This window comes from Astatotilapia calliptera, chromosome 16, assembly GCF_900246225.1.
Source record: "Astatotilapia calliptera chromosome 16, fAstCal1.2, whole genome shotgun sequence".
NCBI classification, from domain to species: domain Eukaryota; kingdom Metazoa; phylum Chordata; class Actinopteri; order Cichliformes; family Cichlidae; genus Astatotilapia; species Astatotilapia calliptera.
This window is the reverse complement of record NC_039317.1, coordinates 19922468-19942053: the sequence shown is the minus strand read 5'-3', so window position 1 is coordinate 19942053 and position 19586 is coordinate 19922468. Positions and strand designations below refer to the sequence as shown.

At 40.8% G+C, this 19586-nt stretch overlaps 3 protein-coding genes across 5 annotated transcripts in view; 2 read left to right on the top strand and 1 right to left on the bottom strand.

Moving 5' to 3' along the window:
• The first annotated feature begins 268 nt into the window (after nt 1–268).
• dhrs9 (dehydrogenase/reductase (SDR family) member 9) lies at nt 269–5774 on the top strand. 2 transcript variants are annotated; one of them, XM_026143787.1, is made up of 5 exons: nt 269–341; nt 2739–3055; nt 4742–5000; nt 5084–5247; nt 5546–5774. In XM_026143787.1, the coding sequence occupies exons 2-5, from the start codon at nt 2743–2745 to the stop codon at nt 5767–5769; spliced, it is 960 nt and encodes a 319-aa protein (XP_025999572.1). In that variant the 5' UTR covers nt 269–341; nt 2739–2742; the 3' UTR covers nt 5770–5774. The 2 variants fall into 2 exon arrangements, with proteins under 2 accessions (XP_025999572.1, XP_025999573.1); XM_026143788.1 differs by lacking the exon at nt 269–341 and adding an exon at nt 432–580.
• A 416-nt stretch (nt 5775–6190) lies between these two features.
• On the top strand, nt 6191–12681 carry rdh1 (retinol dehydrogenase 1). The gene is made up of 6 exons (XM_026143786.1): nt 6191–6327; nt 8888–8923; nt 9045–9375; nt 10841–11099; nt 11850–12013; nt 12105–12681. Exons 1-6 carry the CDS (start codon nt 6205–6207, stop codon nt 12323–12325), a joined length of 1134 nt encoding a protein of 377 aa, XP_025999571.1. The 5' UTR covers nt 6191–6204; the 3' UTR covers nt 12326–12681.
• A 541-nt stretch (nt 12682–13222) lies between these two features.
• lrp2a (low density lipoprotein receptor-related protein 2a) overlaps nt 13223–19586 on the bottom strand; it is a 55524-nt gene continuing 49160 nt past the window's right edge. For both annotated transcript variants that reach the window (XM_026143784.1, XM_026143785.1), the window contains 9 exons: nt 17119–17238; nt 16849–16939; nt 16632–16699; nt 15702–15819; nt 15472–15592; nt 15182–15289; nt 14556–14672; nt 14385–14456; nt 13223–14291 (listed from right to left, as the gene is read on the bottom strand). In XM_026143784.1, the coding sequence (XP_025999569.1) occupies nt 14121–14291; nt 14385–14456; nt 14556–14672; nt 15182–15289; nt 15472–15592; nt 15702–15819; nt 16632–16699; nt 16849–16939; nt 17119–17238 (986 nt within the window). In that variant the 3' untranslated portion in view covers nt 13223–14120. The remainder of the gene's footprint in view (nt 14292–14384; nt 14457–14555; nt 14673–15181; nt 15290–15471; nt 15593–15701; nt 15820–16631; nt 16700–16848; nt 16940–17118; nt 17239–19586) is intronic.

Below are 19586 nucleotides of genomic sequence, written 5' to 3'. Positions count from 1 at the left end.
AAAAATTGAGCGAGAAATTTAGTGTCCAGGGGTTGGCGCTCTTCATTCAATTTTCAGTGGAAAAAAAACACAGAGCTCCGGCTGAAGTTGCCAGTTCAGTAATTTTTCCGCTGAACTGGCTGTGCTGCTTCTTACCCCCGCGTTCTCTCCCTTTTGGTGCATTTTGTCACGCAGCCATGGCAACCCTTAGAGTCAACCACTATCCCCGGAAGTTTCGGAGAACTGGCAACAAATTAAATAGAGGAGAGAGAAAAATGAGCTTCTTACTTCTTTTCGGTGGAGGTTCATGCCTCGCTGCGCTGCAGGTCTCATTTCATGTACTGACTTTGGAAAACACGGAAGTGAGTTGTTTTTTTATATCTTTTTTTTTTTTTTTTACTTACACTCCATATATGAAGTTTATCAATCTTTCCGCGCCTTGAAATTTTATATTTTATATAACAGGCGGGAAAGTGAACTAAAGGTGACGAATTTAAAGTTAATGCGATAAAAGGCTTGGCTCAGTGTTACACCCAGTAACTTCAGTTACTCGTTTATTCTGATCAGTTCAAAGGTGTGAGGCGCATTCACCCCACCACAGGTAAGGCTTTTGAATCTACCTGCAGCTGAGGAGGATAATCAACTGATTTCATAATCAATGAACTGTGTGGGTCAAGATGAGTATTATTAAGAGAAATCTTACTGAGGAAAAAGTATCAAATACCCCCCAGGTCCCGGCTTCTAAACTGTGATTATTTCCTGTTTTCCTTCTTTCTTTTTTCTTTCTTTTTTGTTTTGTGAAATTAACTAATTTGAATTTTATTTCTTGTTCTTGACTCTGTGTGAGAATATCACTGTGGAACAACATTAAGAGAGATTTTTTGTTATTCCTCCAGTGTTTTACAGATATGTTAGATCCAAAAATCTAACATAAAGATGAATCCAGATTTTCAAAATTAATTAGCTTGTGCGACTCCTGCATAGCCCACAGGGCATTCCTGCCACACCCAGCTCCAGTCACCCAGGCTGATCCCACCTCCATCCCCACCTTAGTACATTGTTCCACCGGATAAACCTGTCAACTAGTACATTTACTCAAGCATTTCTCCTACTTCCTCATCTTGACTCAGGGGAACATATTTTAAAATCGGTATTTTCAACTTGGAAAAATAAAAATAAATCTGAACCTAAATTGTTGTAATTATGATACACAAATTTCGGCCTTTTACTTTAAGTACTTTACCTAACCTAACCATTCACTAGTTTAAAGACCAGGAGGATCCACAAAAACACAGGGGGGAAACACAGATAACTGGCAACGGTGCATTAGAGCCAGCATAAAATCTGTGTCAGATCAAACATGTGGATCGATCTCCTATGGTTAACCTTTGGGGAAAGAAGGAGAGCACCCAAAAGTAGCTTTAAATGTATGTTCGTGCTAATTTCTTTTATAGTGTAATATTTCTAAATTTACTCACAATAATTTAAATACTTCTTCATCCGCTAGACGAGAGTGTAAAACTTCCCGTGGCCATTTCCTTTGTCTCATTTCTCAAATGACAGTAAAAGTCGTCAAAGTAATATGTGAAATTCTTCACAGCCTTGTGTTATCTCTCATTCTTTGCATTTTGCAGATGTTTAGTTTATCTTTATATTTCCGTCTGCAGTCTCACCAGTTGCTGATTGTGTTTGTAGTCAAAACAGATGATTTAATCTTTCATTCTAACAGGTTCCCTCACAGTGGCGCCATTGTGTATATATGTAAGGCCTTCATGCTACATGCTGTCACCATCTATAATGCATGATATCAGTCTGGGAGAGAAGCATCTGCCAGATGTTATTGTCATCACTTTAATCATCGGGCATTTTTAAATAATTTCACAAATAAAGTATTTCTCATTTACTAAAAAAACCCCAAACCCAAAAAGTTTAGTCTTTTTGGTTGTCTGTGAAGTCTGCCAAGCCCACAGGCATCACGTCATGAGCGTTGTAAAGCATGTTTACGGAGCTTGAGTGTGTCAAGTCACAGCAGGTTGTTAACCTGTAGTAGCATGCTCAGATGGTTTACAGATGTAAAACTATGCATGACAAATAGGAGTGTGAATGTGTGCGCAAAGTCAAGACAACATATTACAGGAATATGCAGAAGAGTAGGTGTAAGGTCATTTCCTTCATTGAAGAAAAGAGCATTAGGTGTACGGTTGGCCAAACAGGAGTGACAGGATGATCCGTAAATCACAGCATGGTTTCGTTACTGTCTATTCCTCACATCCAATGCAAATACAAGTGCTGGTTTTCTTTACAAAGTAGATTCAGATATGACGAGTATTTGTACAAAAGAGCAGCCGGTTAACCAAAGAAGAATGATGGAGTAGGCATTCAAATATGACAGGTCTTTTAAGTAATTAAAATAAGGAAAACAAGTCAAGACTTTAGAGTCATACCTTATTAGAAACCCTGTCATTCTAATAAGGTATGTAATCATATTGGCCAACCGGACTGGCACAATTCAGAACCGTGTCATTGATCTCAATGATTTAATCATCAGATGAAGCTGTCATTTATCAGCAGCCTACACTCGTAGTTTTGACCCCCTCACACAGCCGCTAAGGGTTTTGGCTCAACCTCCTATGTTATTGCACATCAACACCTATTTGTTATAATCGTTTAACCATGACCTATAATATATATGTATAAAAGTTCCCGAAGTTATTTGAATATAACCTAATAATAATGTTCCACCTTCTTCTTGACCTTAGAAAAATGTTTCTGTACATCCTCGGGCTGGTGGCTGTTTGGTTCGTTTATCGCTGGTACAGAGAAACCAAAAGAGTCTCCAACAAGGAGGACAAGTATGTGTACATCACAGGTTGCGACTCCGGGTTTGGTAATCTCCTGGCGAGACACCTGGACAAGCTGGGCTTCCGCGTGATTGCAGGCTGTTACACCGGGAAGGGTGAGGATGAGCTGAAGAAGGTCTCCTCCGACAAACTGACCACCATCCACCTGGACGTCGCCGACTCTGAGAGTGTGAGCAAAGTGGCAGCTTTCATCAAGACTCTGGTTGGACAGAAGGGTGAGTGGCTCAGTGTAAAGTCTCCCATTTTTAACTGATGAACTTAAATGTCAAATATTTGGATTACATGCCAGGAAAAACCAGGATTAGTTAAAGTGGCTGTTAAGGCAATTCATCTGTTTTCACAGTCATTTCTTTATTTTTATCGCAAAAGTAGTCCATCACAGTAATTTTTAATCGCTTTAGATAGGCGTGAGTAGAATAAATATACTAATGAAAGAATTATTCAGTATTGTTTTCTTGAATAAAATGTGAACAAGACTGAAACTTAATGTAAAGGCCTTCCTTTTTCACAGTGAGGACTGTGTCAGTCTGTATACTCCTATCTGTTGTCAGTATAGTCAATAACCCAGCTACCCACCCACCCACCCACCCACTCACTCTGTTTATTCCAGCATGAAGGAAAATAAAACAAACCCTGAACAACTGAACTGTAAGAACAATGAAGCAAAGAGAACATCTCATTATGTTAGTGTTTTTATTCATCTTTAGGCACGAAAAAAATATTTTTGAACTTCATTTTTTTTTTAAAAGCAAGTACTTTTCAAAGAATTTTTTACATGTCAATTTCGGTGGACAACATATGTTTTGACTTGTGAATTTGACAAACAAATAAATAATATACATTGTGTGTTGTATTTATGTGCAAGTATACCACCAACGCTGACACAAAGACAAGAAAACAGCCTTTGAATAGCTGTCCACTGTAGTGACCACTATGCGTAAAAGGGTTAATGTATTTAATGACTCAGTGTTTGGATTTGAAGTGTGCCTGCAGGAAGAGCCAGCCTGTTTAACTCATTTCCAGTCATTTTAGGGTTTGGGGCTTGTTTTAATGGTTGATGGCCGCCCCTCCCTGAGCCTGGTTCTGCCGGAGGTTTCTTCCTGTTAAAATGGAGTTTTTCCTTCCCCCTGTCACCAAAGCGCTTGCTCATAGGGGGTCATATGATTGTTGGGTTTTTCTCTGTATCTATTATAGGATCTACTGTACAATATAAAGCACCTTGTGGCAACTGTTGTTGTGATTTGGGGCTATATAAATTGAATTGAATTGAATATCAGACCTGGGAAATGAAAACAAAGTTCTGAGCCCAATTTTTAAACTGGCTTTGAGAAGTTAATGTTATGCAGTGGAAAGTGAAGTGTATCTGCAAATCATTTGACTTTATTGTAGTAGATGCTTAGCTGCTCATATCAGTGATTTTTCAAAGTGTGGATTCATGGAATTGAGTCTAGATTAGAAACCGGCAGAGCATGTTTATCACTTTAAAGTGGGCCTACATGACATAAAATGAGAAGCAAATACACAATGTTCTTAAGAGTGGTTTGCTATGATTTCACAATCAGTCTGGGTTAATGACCCAGAAACAATATCTCCCAGCAATAACACAAAGAATTTAAAAAGTTATGACATTTGAGTTTTCCCAAGGGCCACAGTTGGGGAATATTTTTGACATCATCTCTCTCCAACAGCAGTTTGTAAGGAGATAAAGTTACGTTGAGTATAAATTAGTTAATCTTACTGTTCCAGCCCTCAACAACAGTCCCAATTCTCATGTGGCCCTGTTTTTATGGTATACTATATTTCAACAATAATGATTATAACACGCAGTCCAAAGCAGGGATTTGTGTGTCCGTACTGTGGCTCTCATTGTGCTTCTTGTTGTTGGGTTTGTGTTACTTCAGGCCTCTGGGCTGTCGTGAACAACGCTGGAATCTCAGTGCCGTCCGGTCCCAACGACTGGCTCACCGTAGAAGATTTCAAACCTATGATAGCGGTCAATCTGCTCGGTGTCATCGATGTGACCCTGAGTGTCCTCCCCCTCATCAAGAAGGCCAAAGGCAGGGTGATAAACATCGCCAGTGTGTGTGGTCGAATCAGCCCATTCGGCGGACCTTACTGTGTGTCCAAGTATGGAGTGGAGTCCTTCAATGACAGCCTCCGGTGAGAGCACATCTGACTTTTCAAGCCTGTACATGCGTACCCTGTGAGTCTGCTGACTTGCAGCATCTCATTTTGTGTTTCAGTATCGACATGACACCATTTGGAGTCAAGGTGTTATGCATTGAGCCCGGGTTCTTTAAAACAAACGTGACTGACACAGCTATGTTGAAGAATAACTTCATGAAGCTCTGGGAAAGATTACCTCAGGAAGTGAAAGATGACTACGGGCATGGTTTCTTGGACACAAGTGAGATGCTTTATTTCATTTAACAGATAAGACTTACTCGGATGCATTATGTTTTCAAGCTGTTCATCCATTGCACTCCTTTCCATCTTCAGCCTGACATTGTATCTACTTTAATCTCTTCATTTCATGTGACTGTGCAGAATCAATATGCAGCAGACAAGATTTCGTGCACCAGAAGCTTTCTGGACTCTTTTCAGCTGCATTAATCTTGCCTATGATCCCGACTGATGATCATTAGTCCTTTAATTGAATTGAATCATTTTTACAGAACTCATGTGTGAAACATTTCTCTTTTTAGCGCTTGAGCAGTTGGACGAGAGGTACAGGCAGATTGTAGACGGGGACCTGATGAAGGTGGTCGGCTGTATGGAGCACGCCATCTCTGCCCTTTATCCACGCACTCGCTACTCCCCCGGGTGGGACGCCAAGTTCCTCTGGTTGCCGATGTCGTACATGCCGAGCTGGCTCTCAGACACGTATTTAATTAAAAGTAAACCCAGACCCAAAATATCTGCGCTGTAGTTTCTGTCACGTCAGTCAGTGAAGCATTTTGGGCTAATCTGAAGATTATATGGGCGTGTGTTTATTTTCTTACGATAATTATGACTCTAGACATTATTACATCTATTTAATTGATTAATAGAGCTGCACTCAGAAGAGTACATGTCAGGTAATGAAGAAACCTTTGAGCACTGACAATTAACTTTGTGTCAAGTCATGTAATAATCTTGAATGCTGTGTCATCTCACCTTTGCTAGTAAAGCAAAAAATCCTAACATGTATTCGTCCTACATATCGAAGAGTGTGCTCTGTAACCTTTAGTCAGAGATTTTGTGCTTTCACAATTGATTTCAGTTGAAAGGGGAGTGCTGTTATCAGAACCAGGGCTCATGGACTCTGAGTGTATTACACAAGCCCAAGCGTGTAACCTTTTAGACCCTCCTGTTAAATCGGACTATGACTCTGCAGACTTGTTACATAACTTCACCTTCAGCACCAGGTTTTGATGTAGAAAGCACCTTTCAGTTAATTTATATTCCCAGGGGTGAAGCAGCAGAAACATCTAAAGCTGTAACCATGGTATGTTTGTATTATTTTTATGATTATTATTTGTTCTACTATTGTACATTTAGTGGTGCTTAAATTTGTGCTGTTGGGCTCTTGGTACCCATTGTGATCACCTAGCTCAGCTAACGTCTGGATAAGTTATTGGCTGTTTATTTATTTTACACTAAGTTAATTAGCAGACTTGACAGGAGTGGCTCGATTGAAACCTTTTGTTATTTTTGTATGCGTTTTTTGGGGTTTTTTGGGGGGTTTTTGTTACATTTTACTTTCAGTAGATAGCCTAATGAGATCTGATGCCATCTGGTGGATGAATGAAAATTGTCATGTTTTTAAAAATCTGTTTACCCATAGTGTAGTTTCTAACATGCAGATAGTTTGGCTTTGAGTTTTCACAGGGTTATGTTAATGAAACACAATTGGTGCACAAATAAAATAAAATGTATTGAGAAAATGCCCAAAATCGTACACATTTTTTTCCAACTGCATACTTCCTTATTCCCGCATGTTCGTGTGAGAAACAAAGAGGACTGGATTAAGATCTTTTAATAAAATCTCTCACACCACAATGTAAAAGAACATTGGAATAATTCTTTACAGTTTTATTGTTCAAGTATATCGCTGAGTGTCTATAAAAAGTAATGATCCAGTTTTTGGTAAGTCTTTTATAATCGTGAGCTCTAAGCAGCATTTTCCTGTAGTTTGAGCTAACAGATGTCAGATAAATGGGCTGTAGTTCTAGTGCTTATCAGTTCAGTTTGAGTTCTCAAAGCACTCTCTCACTTCAAGCTTCATTCACTCACACATATACACTTTTTTTTTTTTTTTAATGCATAACATTCATGCACACACATCAGGGGCAAGTCAGGATTTAGTATCTTGCCCAACGATACTCCAGCATGCAGACCAGGGGGGCTAAGGATCAAACCACCAGCCTCCTGAATAATAGATGAACTGCTGTACCTCCTGAGCCACATCCGCTCCCTCATATATTCCCCTCTCAAATGAGTTCTAGGATAACATAATGTTACCATATGAAATCTGGTAAAGCAGAAGTAAAAAGTAACACATGAAAGGTCAGTAAACCTGTGCTCACAAATATGCTGATTAAATCTCCAAAAGTTGATTCTGTTCATCTGGACGTAGTGTTTTGTGGGAGAAGCGTTTCGACTGCAGGTTTCCCCGATCTTATAAACAGTACATTTGCATAATGACTGAAACCAGCCCACTGAAGGAACAATGGGCTGGGAGGTCAGTTCCTTAATCTTAGTTATGCAAATCCTCATGACCATTGATCAACAACCACCGACCAAAACCCACTGATCAAAGACAACTGATCAATGGCCATGAGTATCGTTCACAGAGAGTTGGGGAATGGCTGCAATCACAGCATTGTAAGATGGTGAAAGATGTACCCTTAGGCCCCCTCCTCGATTCAGAGATGGTCTTTCCCTTTTCACATAAATGGCCTCCTTGACTCCGCGCTCAAACCAGCGTTCCTCCCTGTCCAGGATGTGCACATCCTCATCCTTGAAAGAGTGTCCACTGGCCTGTAGGTGTAAATAGACTGCAGAATCCTGGCCTGACGAGGTAGTTCTTCTGTGTTGTGCCATCCGCTTCGCCAGAGGTTGTTTGGTTTCCCCGATGTATAAATCCTGGCAATCCTCCTGGCACTTAACAGTGTACACTATGTTACTCTGTTTGTGTCGGGGGACCCGATCCTTGGGGTGGATCAATTTTTGGCGCAGCGTGTTTTGGGGTTTAAAAGCCACAGAAACCTGGTGTTTAAAAAAAATGCGTCTCAACTACTCCGATACTCCTGACACATATGGGATCACTACAGGTTTTCGCTTGGGGAGCGGTTGTCCTTCACTCCTGGATCAGCTGGGGCTTTCTTTAGGTGCCTTTCCAGCTTTTCAGTCATTATGCAAATGTACTGTTTATAAGATGAGGAAACCTGCAGTCAGCTGAGACTGAAGAAGTCACTTGGATGAGTGACGAAACGTTTCTCCCACAAAACGTTACATCCAGATGAACAGAATCAATTTTTGGAGATTTACTTACCTGGATGATTGAGAATGCATCAAGACATACTGATTAAATGTATTCAGTTTAACCTTCCAGCTTTCAGACCTGTGAGGGTAGATGCCAATTTTCTGTTTGGGTGAACTGAACTTCATTTGGGGACATATTAATCAGGTGTGGCCACATTTTCTTAGATCTCAGTCTGTTCTACTCAATACTGGGTTAAGGGCTCACTTAGTTGTGAATGGCTTTAAAAGCTATGTAATTCTGCCATAACCAGTTGAGCCACAAGGGGGAGCTGAAGCTAAATAATAGCAGTGGCGCCCTGGTTTGCTAATGTGGTTACAGGCTTTAACACTGAGACAAGTTTTAAATCTTTTATTTAAGTGTTAAATTGCTTTATTCTTCGATGTCCAGAACTTTTATGTGATGCTCTGCTTTATGAAAAATAAAACGAGGCTAAACAAACATTAAGAGGCCGTGTGTATAATTCAGGTTTCATTACTGCTGCTTAAATGTTTTGAAATGCATCCCAAGTTTCTCCCACCAGGTATTTACAGACCGTCTAGCAGCTTATTTGGCAGGGGTAAGACGATTTCTCTGTTTTTGTATAAATTAATTACTTTATCCAGAGATTAAAATAAAGTAGAGGATGGCATTATGAATGTGTGAAGTCTTTCATTTTAGTTGTAATTTTTGTGTCTTAGGTAATCCTGTCACACCTGGCCCTAACCTGTGTTTTCCTTCTGGCCACGCTCGCTGCCGTCCGCTGGTACATCAGAGATTCCTACAAGGTTGATGGTTTCAGCCAGAAACATGTGCTCATCACAGGCTGTGACAGCGGCTTTGGGAATCTTCTGGCCAAACAGCTGGACCGAAAAGGTTTCCAAGTCATGGCCGCCTGCCTCACAGAGAAAGGTGCCGCAGACTTGGCAGCGGCTGCCTCCCCCAGACTGAAGGCCTTCCTGCTGGATGTTACGGACAGCGCGAGCATCAGGAAGGCGGTGGAGTCTGTGAGCAGAGAGGTCGGAGAGCGAGGTGAGCCGGGCGGACAGCAGGGGGTGCACACTGATAGGGTGCCAGTCAGAGTGAAGCACTGGGAGAGATAAAGCCAAGCTGGTCCATCCCGTCATCAACCCATCATCCTCCTACTGATACATGTAACACATCTTGCCTTTTAAGGGAGAAACCTGCTTCTGACATAAATCAAGACTGTAGACTGAGATCTGACTACCAACTGTGGGACAGCATGTGCTGAAAACAAATGTTATTACTGATGGGCAAAAAGTAATTCCATCATTTGATTTTATCTATGAAAAAGATTTTTACTGAAAAAAATAAAGGTGGCAAATGTGTAAAACAAATGCCATAGATCAGTTTGTCAGGCCCATGCTCTATGTAAGTGGCTCCTAACCTTTTTATCTTATAGATCATTAGAAAAGAACCCATATGTCTGTTTTCACCTGCTTCTCAGATGTTCAGTGTGTCAATGACAGATTTTCACCACATAGATTTTCAAATTTTTCGAAACCCAGGGGGCAAAAACATCTGATTTTCCACAAGAACCAAACAAATTTTACATAAGTTGGGAAAAAATACTATTTTGTATGCAAAAGATGTCCAAAGTCATCTCTGCAATGAGTCTACTCCAGCAAATAGGAATTATAGACCTGGCTTCATCCAACATTCAGATGCATATTAGCACACACACAAGGAAGTTTCATGCCATACTTACAAAATGCCTACAGAAAAGGATACAAACCAAAATTTGGCCAACCTGTGTATGTGGAGCATCTCATACTCTTCTCTAGGGTTGAACATAGGTAGCAGATTGATCAACTTGTACTAAAACCTTGCACAGCAGGTCAGTGTTTGACATCTGGAGATGCAGAGAAGCATCTGCATGGGCTGTAAGCAGTTTAATCTGTCAAGATTACAAAGCAAAAGATTTAAAAGATGAAGAGTGAGAAAGGTGACTGGAAAGGAAAAACTCAATGCATCATGGGAATCCCCCGGCAGCCTACATCTATTGCAGCATAACAAAGGGAGGATTCAGGGTCACCTGGTCCAGCCCTAACTATATGCTTTAGAAAAAAGGAAAGTTTTAAGCCTAATCTTAAAAGTAGAGATAGTGTCTGTCTCCCGAATCCAAACTGGAAGCTGGTTCCACAGAAGAGGGGCCTGAAAACTGAAGGCTCTCCCTCCCATTCTACTTTTAAATACTCTAGGAACAACAAGTAGGCCTGCAGAGCGAGAGCGGAGCGCTCTAATAGGGTGATATGGTACTACAAGGTCATTAAGATAAGATGGGGCCTGATTATTTAAGACCTTGTATGTGAGGAGCAGGATTTTGAATTCAATTCTGGATTTAACAGGAAGCCAATGAAGGGAAGCCAAAACAGGAGAAATATGCTCTCTCTTTCTAGTCCCTGTCAGGACTCTTGCTGCAGCATTTTGGATGTCATGAGCTGTTTTCTGGTGGTCGTTATTGTGTATCCTGCAGGTCTGTGGGGTCTGGTGAATAATGCAGGAAGATCGACACCCATCGGCCCAACAGAATGGATGAAGTTAGAGGATTTCACAAAGGTTTTGGATGTGAATCTGTTAGGAGTGATTGACGTAACCCTCCAGTTTCTGCCTCTCTTAAAGAAAGCTCGGGGCAGAGTGGTGAATGTAGCCAGTATTCTGGGACGACTGTCTCTCACTGGTGGAGGATACTGCCTGTCCAAATGGGGAGTGGAAGCCTTTTCTGACAGCCTCAGGTATGAACATGTGGTTAAAAACATACTGCTGAGGTGGGGGTTTTTAAGTCATAATTTAAAAAAAAGAAAAAAAAAGAAAGGATTAACACTTGGGTAGGCAAGATGGTTTTGGTGACATTGGACCAATAAAATAATGTGAGTGTCCTGATGCTTTGATAACTCCACACTACAGTTAGTTACGCATCTTTTAAGGGGAGATCAGGAGACTACTATAAAGCGATGTTAGCAGTAGTTGAAAGAGCTGAAATCTTCAATTCACTTTTATTCAGTTTTATTTATATAATATCAAATCATCTCAATGCACTTCATAATCCCCCAAAATACAGAGAAAACGCAAACAATAAGAAGCCCCCTATGAGCAAGTACTTGGCGACAGTGGGGAAGGAGAAACTCATTTTTAACAGCAAGAAACCTCCAGCAGAACCAGGCTTTAAGAAACACTTCCAAAGCTTTTGAATTCATGCCTATTTTCAAATAACAAATATTTGATATTTGTTATCTGTTAATGGACCTTTTGTCCAAAAATGGACCCATTGACCTCTGCCTATAAAAAAAAAAATACATACACATAAAAATACACATAAAAATATAGTAAAGCAGAAATGACATCTACCACAGTCTAATGAAAGTATCAAAGGATTGAAAATACTCACATATTAACTATGCCGCAGCATAGTACTGATGGAGAAGTGCTCAGTAAAATTCTTTCACTTGCTTTCAAGAGACACGCTGTCTGCTTTGTCTGACCAGGAGGGACATGCAGCACTTTGGTATTAATGTGAGCATCATCGAGCCCGGTTTCTTCAAGACTAACGTGACCCGCATTGATCTTATTGACGCTAACCTGAGGAGGCTGTGGTCCCGCCTCCCTCAAGATGTGAAAGACTCATATGGAGCTACATACTTTGATGAGTGTGAGTAAAAGTGCACTTTGTTTAAATCAGCTACAGATCAACTAAACAGATGCTCTGTAAGATCACTTTTATCTGATTATTGATCTCTCAGATGTGAAAGCTCAGACCTTCTCCATGGGACTCTTGTGCAGTCCGGATATCTCTAAGGTGACGAGGTGCATGGAGCACGCGCTGACCGCTCGCTTCCCACGCACACGTTACGCAGCAGGCTGGGACGCAAAGCTTTTCTGGATCCCTTTGTCCTACCTCCCTTCATTCATTGCAGACTTTATAGTCAATTTGATTCTCCCTTCTCCTAAACAAAAGATGTAAATAGCAGACAGCCTTTAACATCGCTGTAAAACTTTGTATGACTGTGTCATTACTTCTCTCCTGTGTATATGTTGACCATGTTCACCCTAAGCTAAAGCTGATTGAGATTTTTCCACACAGCATCTCTAGGGGTTAGAAAAGATGATTCAAAAAAAGATAAAACAGTAGCTCAAATAACCACTTGTTAAAACCAAGATATACAGAAGAGCATCTCTGAACACACAACACATCAAACACTGAAGGAGATGAGCTAGAGCAGCAGATGACCCCACCGGGTCCCATTCCCATCGGCTAAGAAGAGGAAGCTAAGGTTACAATGTGCACGGGCTCACCAAAATTAAACAATACAAGACTGGCCTGTTGAGTCTTGATTTCTGCTGTGACATTCAGTTAATCGGGTCAGAATACGACATAATTAATATGAAATCGTGGATCCGTCCTGTCTTGTATCAGTGTTTCATGGTGGAGGTGGTGGTGTAATGGTGTGGATCTAAAGGACCTAAAGTGTGCCACATATTTAAGCTCATATGTTTGAAATTGTTTAAACACCACAGCCTATGGTGGCGACTTCCAGCAGGACAACACTAACTCATTTAGGATGTTGTGGTAGGGGAGATTCACACCATTAATGTGCAACTGACAAATCTGCAGCAACTGTGTGATGCTATCATGTCAATAAGAGCCAAAATCTCTGAGGAACGTTGCCAGCATCTTGCTGAATCTGTGCTGTGAAGAATTAAGGCAGCTCTCAAGGCAGAAAGGGGCAAACATGGATGAACATGACCCTAAATCTTTGTCTCCCTCTATGCATTTGTTTGGTGTCCAAGGCGTAGCCCCCAGACCTCTCTAAGATCTATAGATGGACCGTAACAATAAAGTGATGAAAAAGAGACCAAGTTACAAAATAAGAAATTTATTCATGCACGTCTCAGCAGCAGAAATTGAATCCATTTGGACATTTCCTCACAGATAACATTTTTTATTTGTCCTCATTATGATACAACATAGATCAATCTGTAAAGAACTTATTAGAAAATGTCTACATCTGTATTCTTGGGTTGTATATTGCTCTTTAAGATGATCAACTACATATCCACGCAATAGACTTGGGCACATTCAAGTACTGTTCCAAACTAATTTGGCCATTATTCATTTCAGTAATATCACTAAAAAACAATCGTATCAATTCAAAAGTTGCAAAGGTGATGTAAGGTAAAAATGAGTTTGATTAAGAAGGATAAAAGTATGCTTTGCACACGTATTTAAGCCTATGCATCTGTTTATATTGGAGCACATACTGAAGAGATATAAAATCGAATCTGTCTTGCTTCAATTAAGCCGTGAAATGAGGTATATATTCAGTGGTGAAACAGATATTATTACCCATCGCATTTCTCCAATTTCCTTTGATCATTTTGTACATTCACAATGCAGCTCGCCTTTTATATGTGTTATTTTCTTCACGCCGAACTATTTAGGATCTATTCCAGAATATTTCTGAAAAAAAATCTTACTGTCCAAATTTACAAATATACAACATATTTATTAACATTTCTATCAGCAGCTTCAGTGCAAAGATATACATATCGTACATCAGGATAAAGAAACAAAAAACATTAACACAAAATTGGCATAAGAAATGTCAGAAGGCATAGTCACGGAAGACGTTTTTCTTTGTTCTATAGAAAGGTACTTCTCTCCTAAAACGATTTGAGTTTTGTACACAGGCTGCATAAAAAAATAAATTCTGTGCAAAGTGTGTTTCATTTTTCAATTCCCGTCCGCAAGAGAGGGGTTATACGTCACTGTCCTCTTTAACGAGGTTGGCCGTGTCTTTGAAGCTGTCCTCGGTAGGCGAGAAGGTGTTGGGGCGATCCCTCTTCTGAGGTTTGGCAGGGGGGGCAAACGGAGATGGCTCAGGGGCAGAAGAGTCCCCGCTGCTTCCTACGGGCTTTTCATCCCTCATCTGTAAAACAGCACAGACGGTAAAAAAGAGAAGCCCCTCCCCACCCCAACTTTCTGTTTAATTTCTGATATCTTAGAAAATGGCCGGACATACCTCTGAATATGAAGGGTTTTCAAATGTGGTGCTTGGCTTTAATTTTCGTTTGAATAAGCTCCACTTTGACTCCTGCAAACAAAACACAGTCACTGAGGTGGCTCCATGCACGGGTGCTTTAAAAGTATTTAAAGTAGATTTCTTTTGACTTTGTGCACGTATGATATTCACATGGACAGGTTGGGTGCTGACGGTAGACGTGTTTACCACGCCTACGCTCGGGTCTCCACGGTAAGTCGGGTTTACAAAGTTGTTCTCCCGCTGATCACTGCTCACATTCACAGTCACCTGTTTTAAAGCAAAAATGTAGCAGTTTATGATTATAAATCAGATTAATTAAAGGTTCATAAAACACAATCTAAAAAAAATACACAGCGATGTCTTTGTGGTTTGTTTTTTCCTCCTTTGTGTAACATAATAGAGGCACCAGATTAGTGTTATTTTGGCAGCACAGGATCTCCAGTAGTTCCTCTTTATATTGTTCATTTCTATTTCATAATAAATGTATAGTATACACTTTGTATAATAGTCATAAGGAGATACTAACCCAGCCTCAGAGGGTCAAGGCTTAATGTGGTGGGATGTAAGTATATTATCTGCTTCTATTCTATTGTTAATTTGTGAACCTCTTTCTTTTTCTTTATTTTTTTTATTATTTTACTTGGTTGTTAGTCAAAATGATTTTAGAGCCAATTTCAATTCCTATTCGTTTTCTTTAATTAATTTCTACAAGCTGTGTAGGTCTGAAAGTCCCTGCTCTAACCTGTAAAGTGCAAAAGATATTCATTTGTGAGTACCTGCGTGGCATGAATAACAGCAGGGTCCCCAGACACGTGACCAGTGGCATACAGTGGGTTCTCAAATGTAATCGGCTGCCTCCCAGGCTCCATGGCAAAATGATCATCCTATGGGGATATTATAATGGTGAGATTGTTGATATAGTTATTACTGAACTTTTAAATATTTGTTAAGCTCTCAAACAAGCACTTCTTGAAGTTGTACGCGAACATGTTCAAAAACGCTGATTTTGTACTTTTAGTGATCCTGGAAATGATTAGCTGCTTGTATGCATTTATCCAAGACTCACCATCTGCATGCCTGTGTCAATGAATGACACTCCAACGTGTGAGGGTCCGAGATCCACATTATCACCCGACCGAAACGTCACCCCATTCCCAGTGTCAGCGGATTTCACCAAGCTGCTGAGGCTGAACAAAAACAAAACACAAACACCTGAACTTTGGTCTGAAATCTATACCGTGAGCTCCATCACAGTTTTAACTGAAAAAAACTGAACCGAAAAGAAGTGGTAGAAACCTGGGTAGTTTGGGCATGGAGGGGATGAAAGAGCCTGTTCGTTTGTAGTTGAGGAAAACTCCAACAGCCAAACCTCCAGTAATCAGGATGATAATGACTGCCAATAAAATAGCTACAGCTAAAGGAAAAAGGGGGTAAATATGCAGATTCATGATACAGGACATTCGCAGTGAGATGCAGATCATTAACGTGACTAATAACATTTTGCTGACAAGCCCATTAGTGTTTGTGACTTTTAGCAGACCTGTTAGTTTATGTTAAACATTGGTCAAACTAATGTGTTAATTAGCTAGCTATTAAAAACTCTGAGATTTCATCCACTCAACAAATTCTGCAAATGCTGAGCCAGAATGTTCCCACCTTAAAATTTTAGGCAAATAAGCAGTAAATAAATGTGACGTCTTCAGCATGCATGCAGGAAATATTGCTTTAAGTAGAGCTTGACTGATATAGGATATAGGATACAGGACTGATGCTGATATTTGGTGATTTAAAAAGCAGCCAATATTTTTCTGTGTGAAACATTTATGTGTAGTTATTTATGAGCTCTTACTAAGATAATATGACAATGCAGTTTATAAATAAACTTCTTTTCATCTCTCAACAAGTCGCAGATTACTCTTTGCGATCTGCTCAGATCAGCTGGTTGTTGCTTGTCGCTTTCCAAACAGTGAGTTAGCGACAAAAGTCGCAGAGTGCCCTCTGGTGGACAAAGTATACCACTCGTAACGTAGTTAAATCAGAATCAGAATACTTTATTAATCCCTAAGGATATTGAAAGGTCCCGTCTCTTCTTTAAATATTTCTTCTTTCTAATGCCAATAACAATATAGTGGCAAATAGCTGCTACTGGCTAACAATAACACTGGGTCTAGTTTCAATACTAAGACATTAAAAAATGTTAGTTAGCTTATAAGTAAACGACCATACCTGTTCCTGCTGGGGCACCCCTCGACTTTCCCATCTCACAGTAGCTGCCCACATAGCCATAAGGACATCTGCACAGAATCATGATCAAATGCGATAACAATCTTTAGCCGCAGGAAAACCTCACTGGTAAAACAACCCGAAGTGTGCTGGAAAATTCCAAAGATATGAGGTATCACTGACAGCGATGGGTAAAAATGGCCGTGGCACATGAACTCACTTGCACTTGGGCAGGCCCCCTTCATCAGTGTAGCAGGTTCCACCATTCATGCATCTACATGCAAGCGGCATTGCAACAGGAGCCTCAATGGCTGCAGGAGCAAAAGCCAGGCGTACCAGAGAGTCAACAACAATGAAACAATATCACAGCACAGTCTCTCAAAACCACACAGGAGCAGCCAAGCACGAGTGGAGGATGGATGTATTGATGCGAAACCCCAGCTTATGTGAGGGTGCAGACAGTACATGCACTGCAGTTGTTGTTATTTACCTGCGTCACATTCGTTGGAGTCAAACTCCACCGGGGAGGAGCCTTGCGGGCAGGCACAGGTGTATCCACCAGGTCGAAGAAGACACAGGTGACTGCACACATTCTTACAAGGGTTGGAAACTAATGACATCAGAGAGCGAAAGCAACACAGTGAGCAAAATAAAAGTATTTTGGGAAATATCTTAAGCTGGCAACACATTTCAAGACATATTACCACTTCACTAGTCCTCATTTACAAGAGAAAACACTTAAAACTAAGCCCTTTATAATTACATTGGTCCCTGTGTCTGTGCTTAACTACATAAAAATAAGTTTAATGTATTGTGCTTCCTGCCTGAAAATTAACAAATTGCAAAGATTTGGTCTAACTCTATGACTTCAAATGATTTCTACAGAAACTCAATTTATCTGGATCTCAGTTTTATACTCGCAAGTATGCCTATTGTCAGTGAGGGTTTAGGTTTTTCAAGCTTTATATTAGTATTCTTGGATTGTTTGCCTTTATTTATCCGATAGAACAGCATACAGTGGGGCAAAAAAGTATTTAGTCAGCCACCGATTGTGCAAGTTCCCCCACCTAAAATGATGACAGAGGTCAGTAATTTGCACCAGAGGTACACTTCAACTGTGAGAGACAGAATGTGAAAAAAAAATCCATGAATCCACATGGTAGGATTTGTAAAGAATTTATTTGTAAATCAGGGTGGAAAATAAGTATTTGGTCAATAACAAAAATACAACTCAATACTTTGTAACATAACCTTTGTTGGCAATAACAGAGGTCAAACGTTTACTATAGGTCTTTACCAGGTTTGCACACACAGTAGCTGGTATTTTGGCCCATTCCTCCATGCAGATCTTCTCGAGAGCAGTGATGTTTTGGGGCTGTCGCCGAGCAACACGGACTTTCAACTCCCGCCACAGATTTTCTATGGGGTTGAGGTCTGGAGACTGGCTAGGCCACTCCAGGACTTTCAAATGCTTCTTACGGAGCCACTCCTTTGTTGCCCGGCGGTGTGTTTTGGATCATTGTCATGTTGGAAGACCCAGCCTCGTTTCATCTTCAAAGTTCTCACTGATGGTAGGAGGTTTTGGCTCAAAATCTCACGATACATGGCCCCATTCATTCTGTCCTTAACACGGATCAGTCGTCCTGTCCCCTTGGCAGAAAAACAGCCCCATAGCATGATGTTTCCACCCCCATGCTTCACAGTAGGTATGGTGTTCTTGGGATGCAACTCAGTATTCTTCTTCCTCCAAACACGACGAGTTGAGTTTATACCAAAAAGTTCTACTTTGGTTTCATCTGACCACATGACATTCTCCCAATCCTCTGCTGTATCATCCATGTGCTCTCTGGCAAACTTCAGACGGGCCTGGACATGCACTGGCTTCAGCAGCGGAACACGTCTGGCACTGCGGGATTTGATTCCCTGCCGTTGTAGTGTGTTACTGATGGTGACCTTTGTTACTTTGGTCCCAGCTCTCTGCAGGTCATTCACCAGGTCCCCCCGTGTGGTTCTGGGATCTTTGCTCACCGTTCTCATGATCATTTTGACCCCACGGGATGAGATCTTCCGTGGAGCCCCAGATCGAGGGAGATTATCAGTGGTCTTGTATGTCTTCCATTTTCTGATGATTGCTCCCACAGTTGATTTTTTCACACCAAGCTGCTTGCCTATTGTAGATTCACTCTTCCATGTCTGGTGCAGGTCTACAATACTTTTCCTGGTGTCCTTCGAAAGGTCTTTGGTCTTGGCCATGGCGGAGTTTGGAGTCTGACTGTTTGAGGCTGTGGACAGGTGTCTTTTATACAGATGATGAGTTCAAACAGGTGCCATTCATACAGGTAACGAGTGGGGGACAGAAAACCTTCTTACAGAAGACGTTACAGGTCTGTGAGAGCCAGAGATTTTCCTTGTTTGAGGTGACCAAATACTTATTTTCCACCCTGATTTACGAATAAATTCTTTACAAATCCTAACATGTGGATTCATGGATTTTTTTTTCACATTCTGTCTCTCACAGTTGAAGTGTACCTCTGGTGCAAATTACTGACCTCTGTCATCATTTTAAGTGGGGGAACTTGCACAATCGGTGGCTGACTAAATACTTTTTTGCCCCACTGTAGATTAGACAGAAAAGTGGGGAGCGATCATGTGGGGGATAACACGCGCTGCAATACTGCCACACCCGAAAGCCATTGCCTGCTGTTTCTTAGTTGTTATAGGAGGGTCGCCAGCTAATGCAGGTCACCTGTGTCTTGCAGGCTATAAAAGCTGGCCCAGATAAACTTATTGGTGATCGTTATGTCTTGGTTTGATTATGTTTAATAAATGATTTTATATTTAAGTCAACTTCTTGTGCAGACTCCTTCCTGGCCACCTACTCTGATCCAGTTTGTGACAAATGGGAGCTCATTCAGGATCTTTACATTGTGACTAATATCTTAGGGATATCCACGTAAG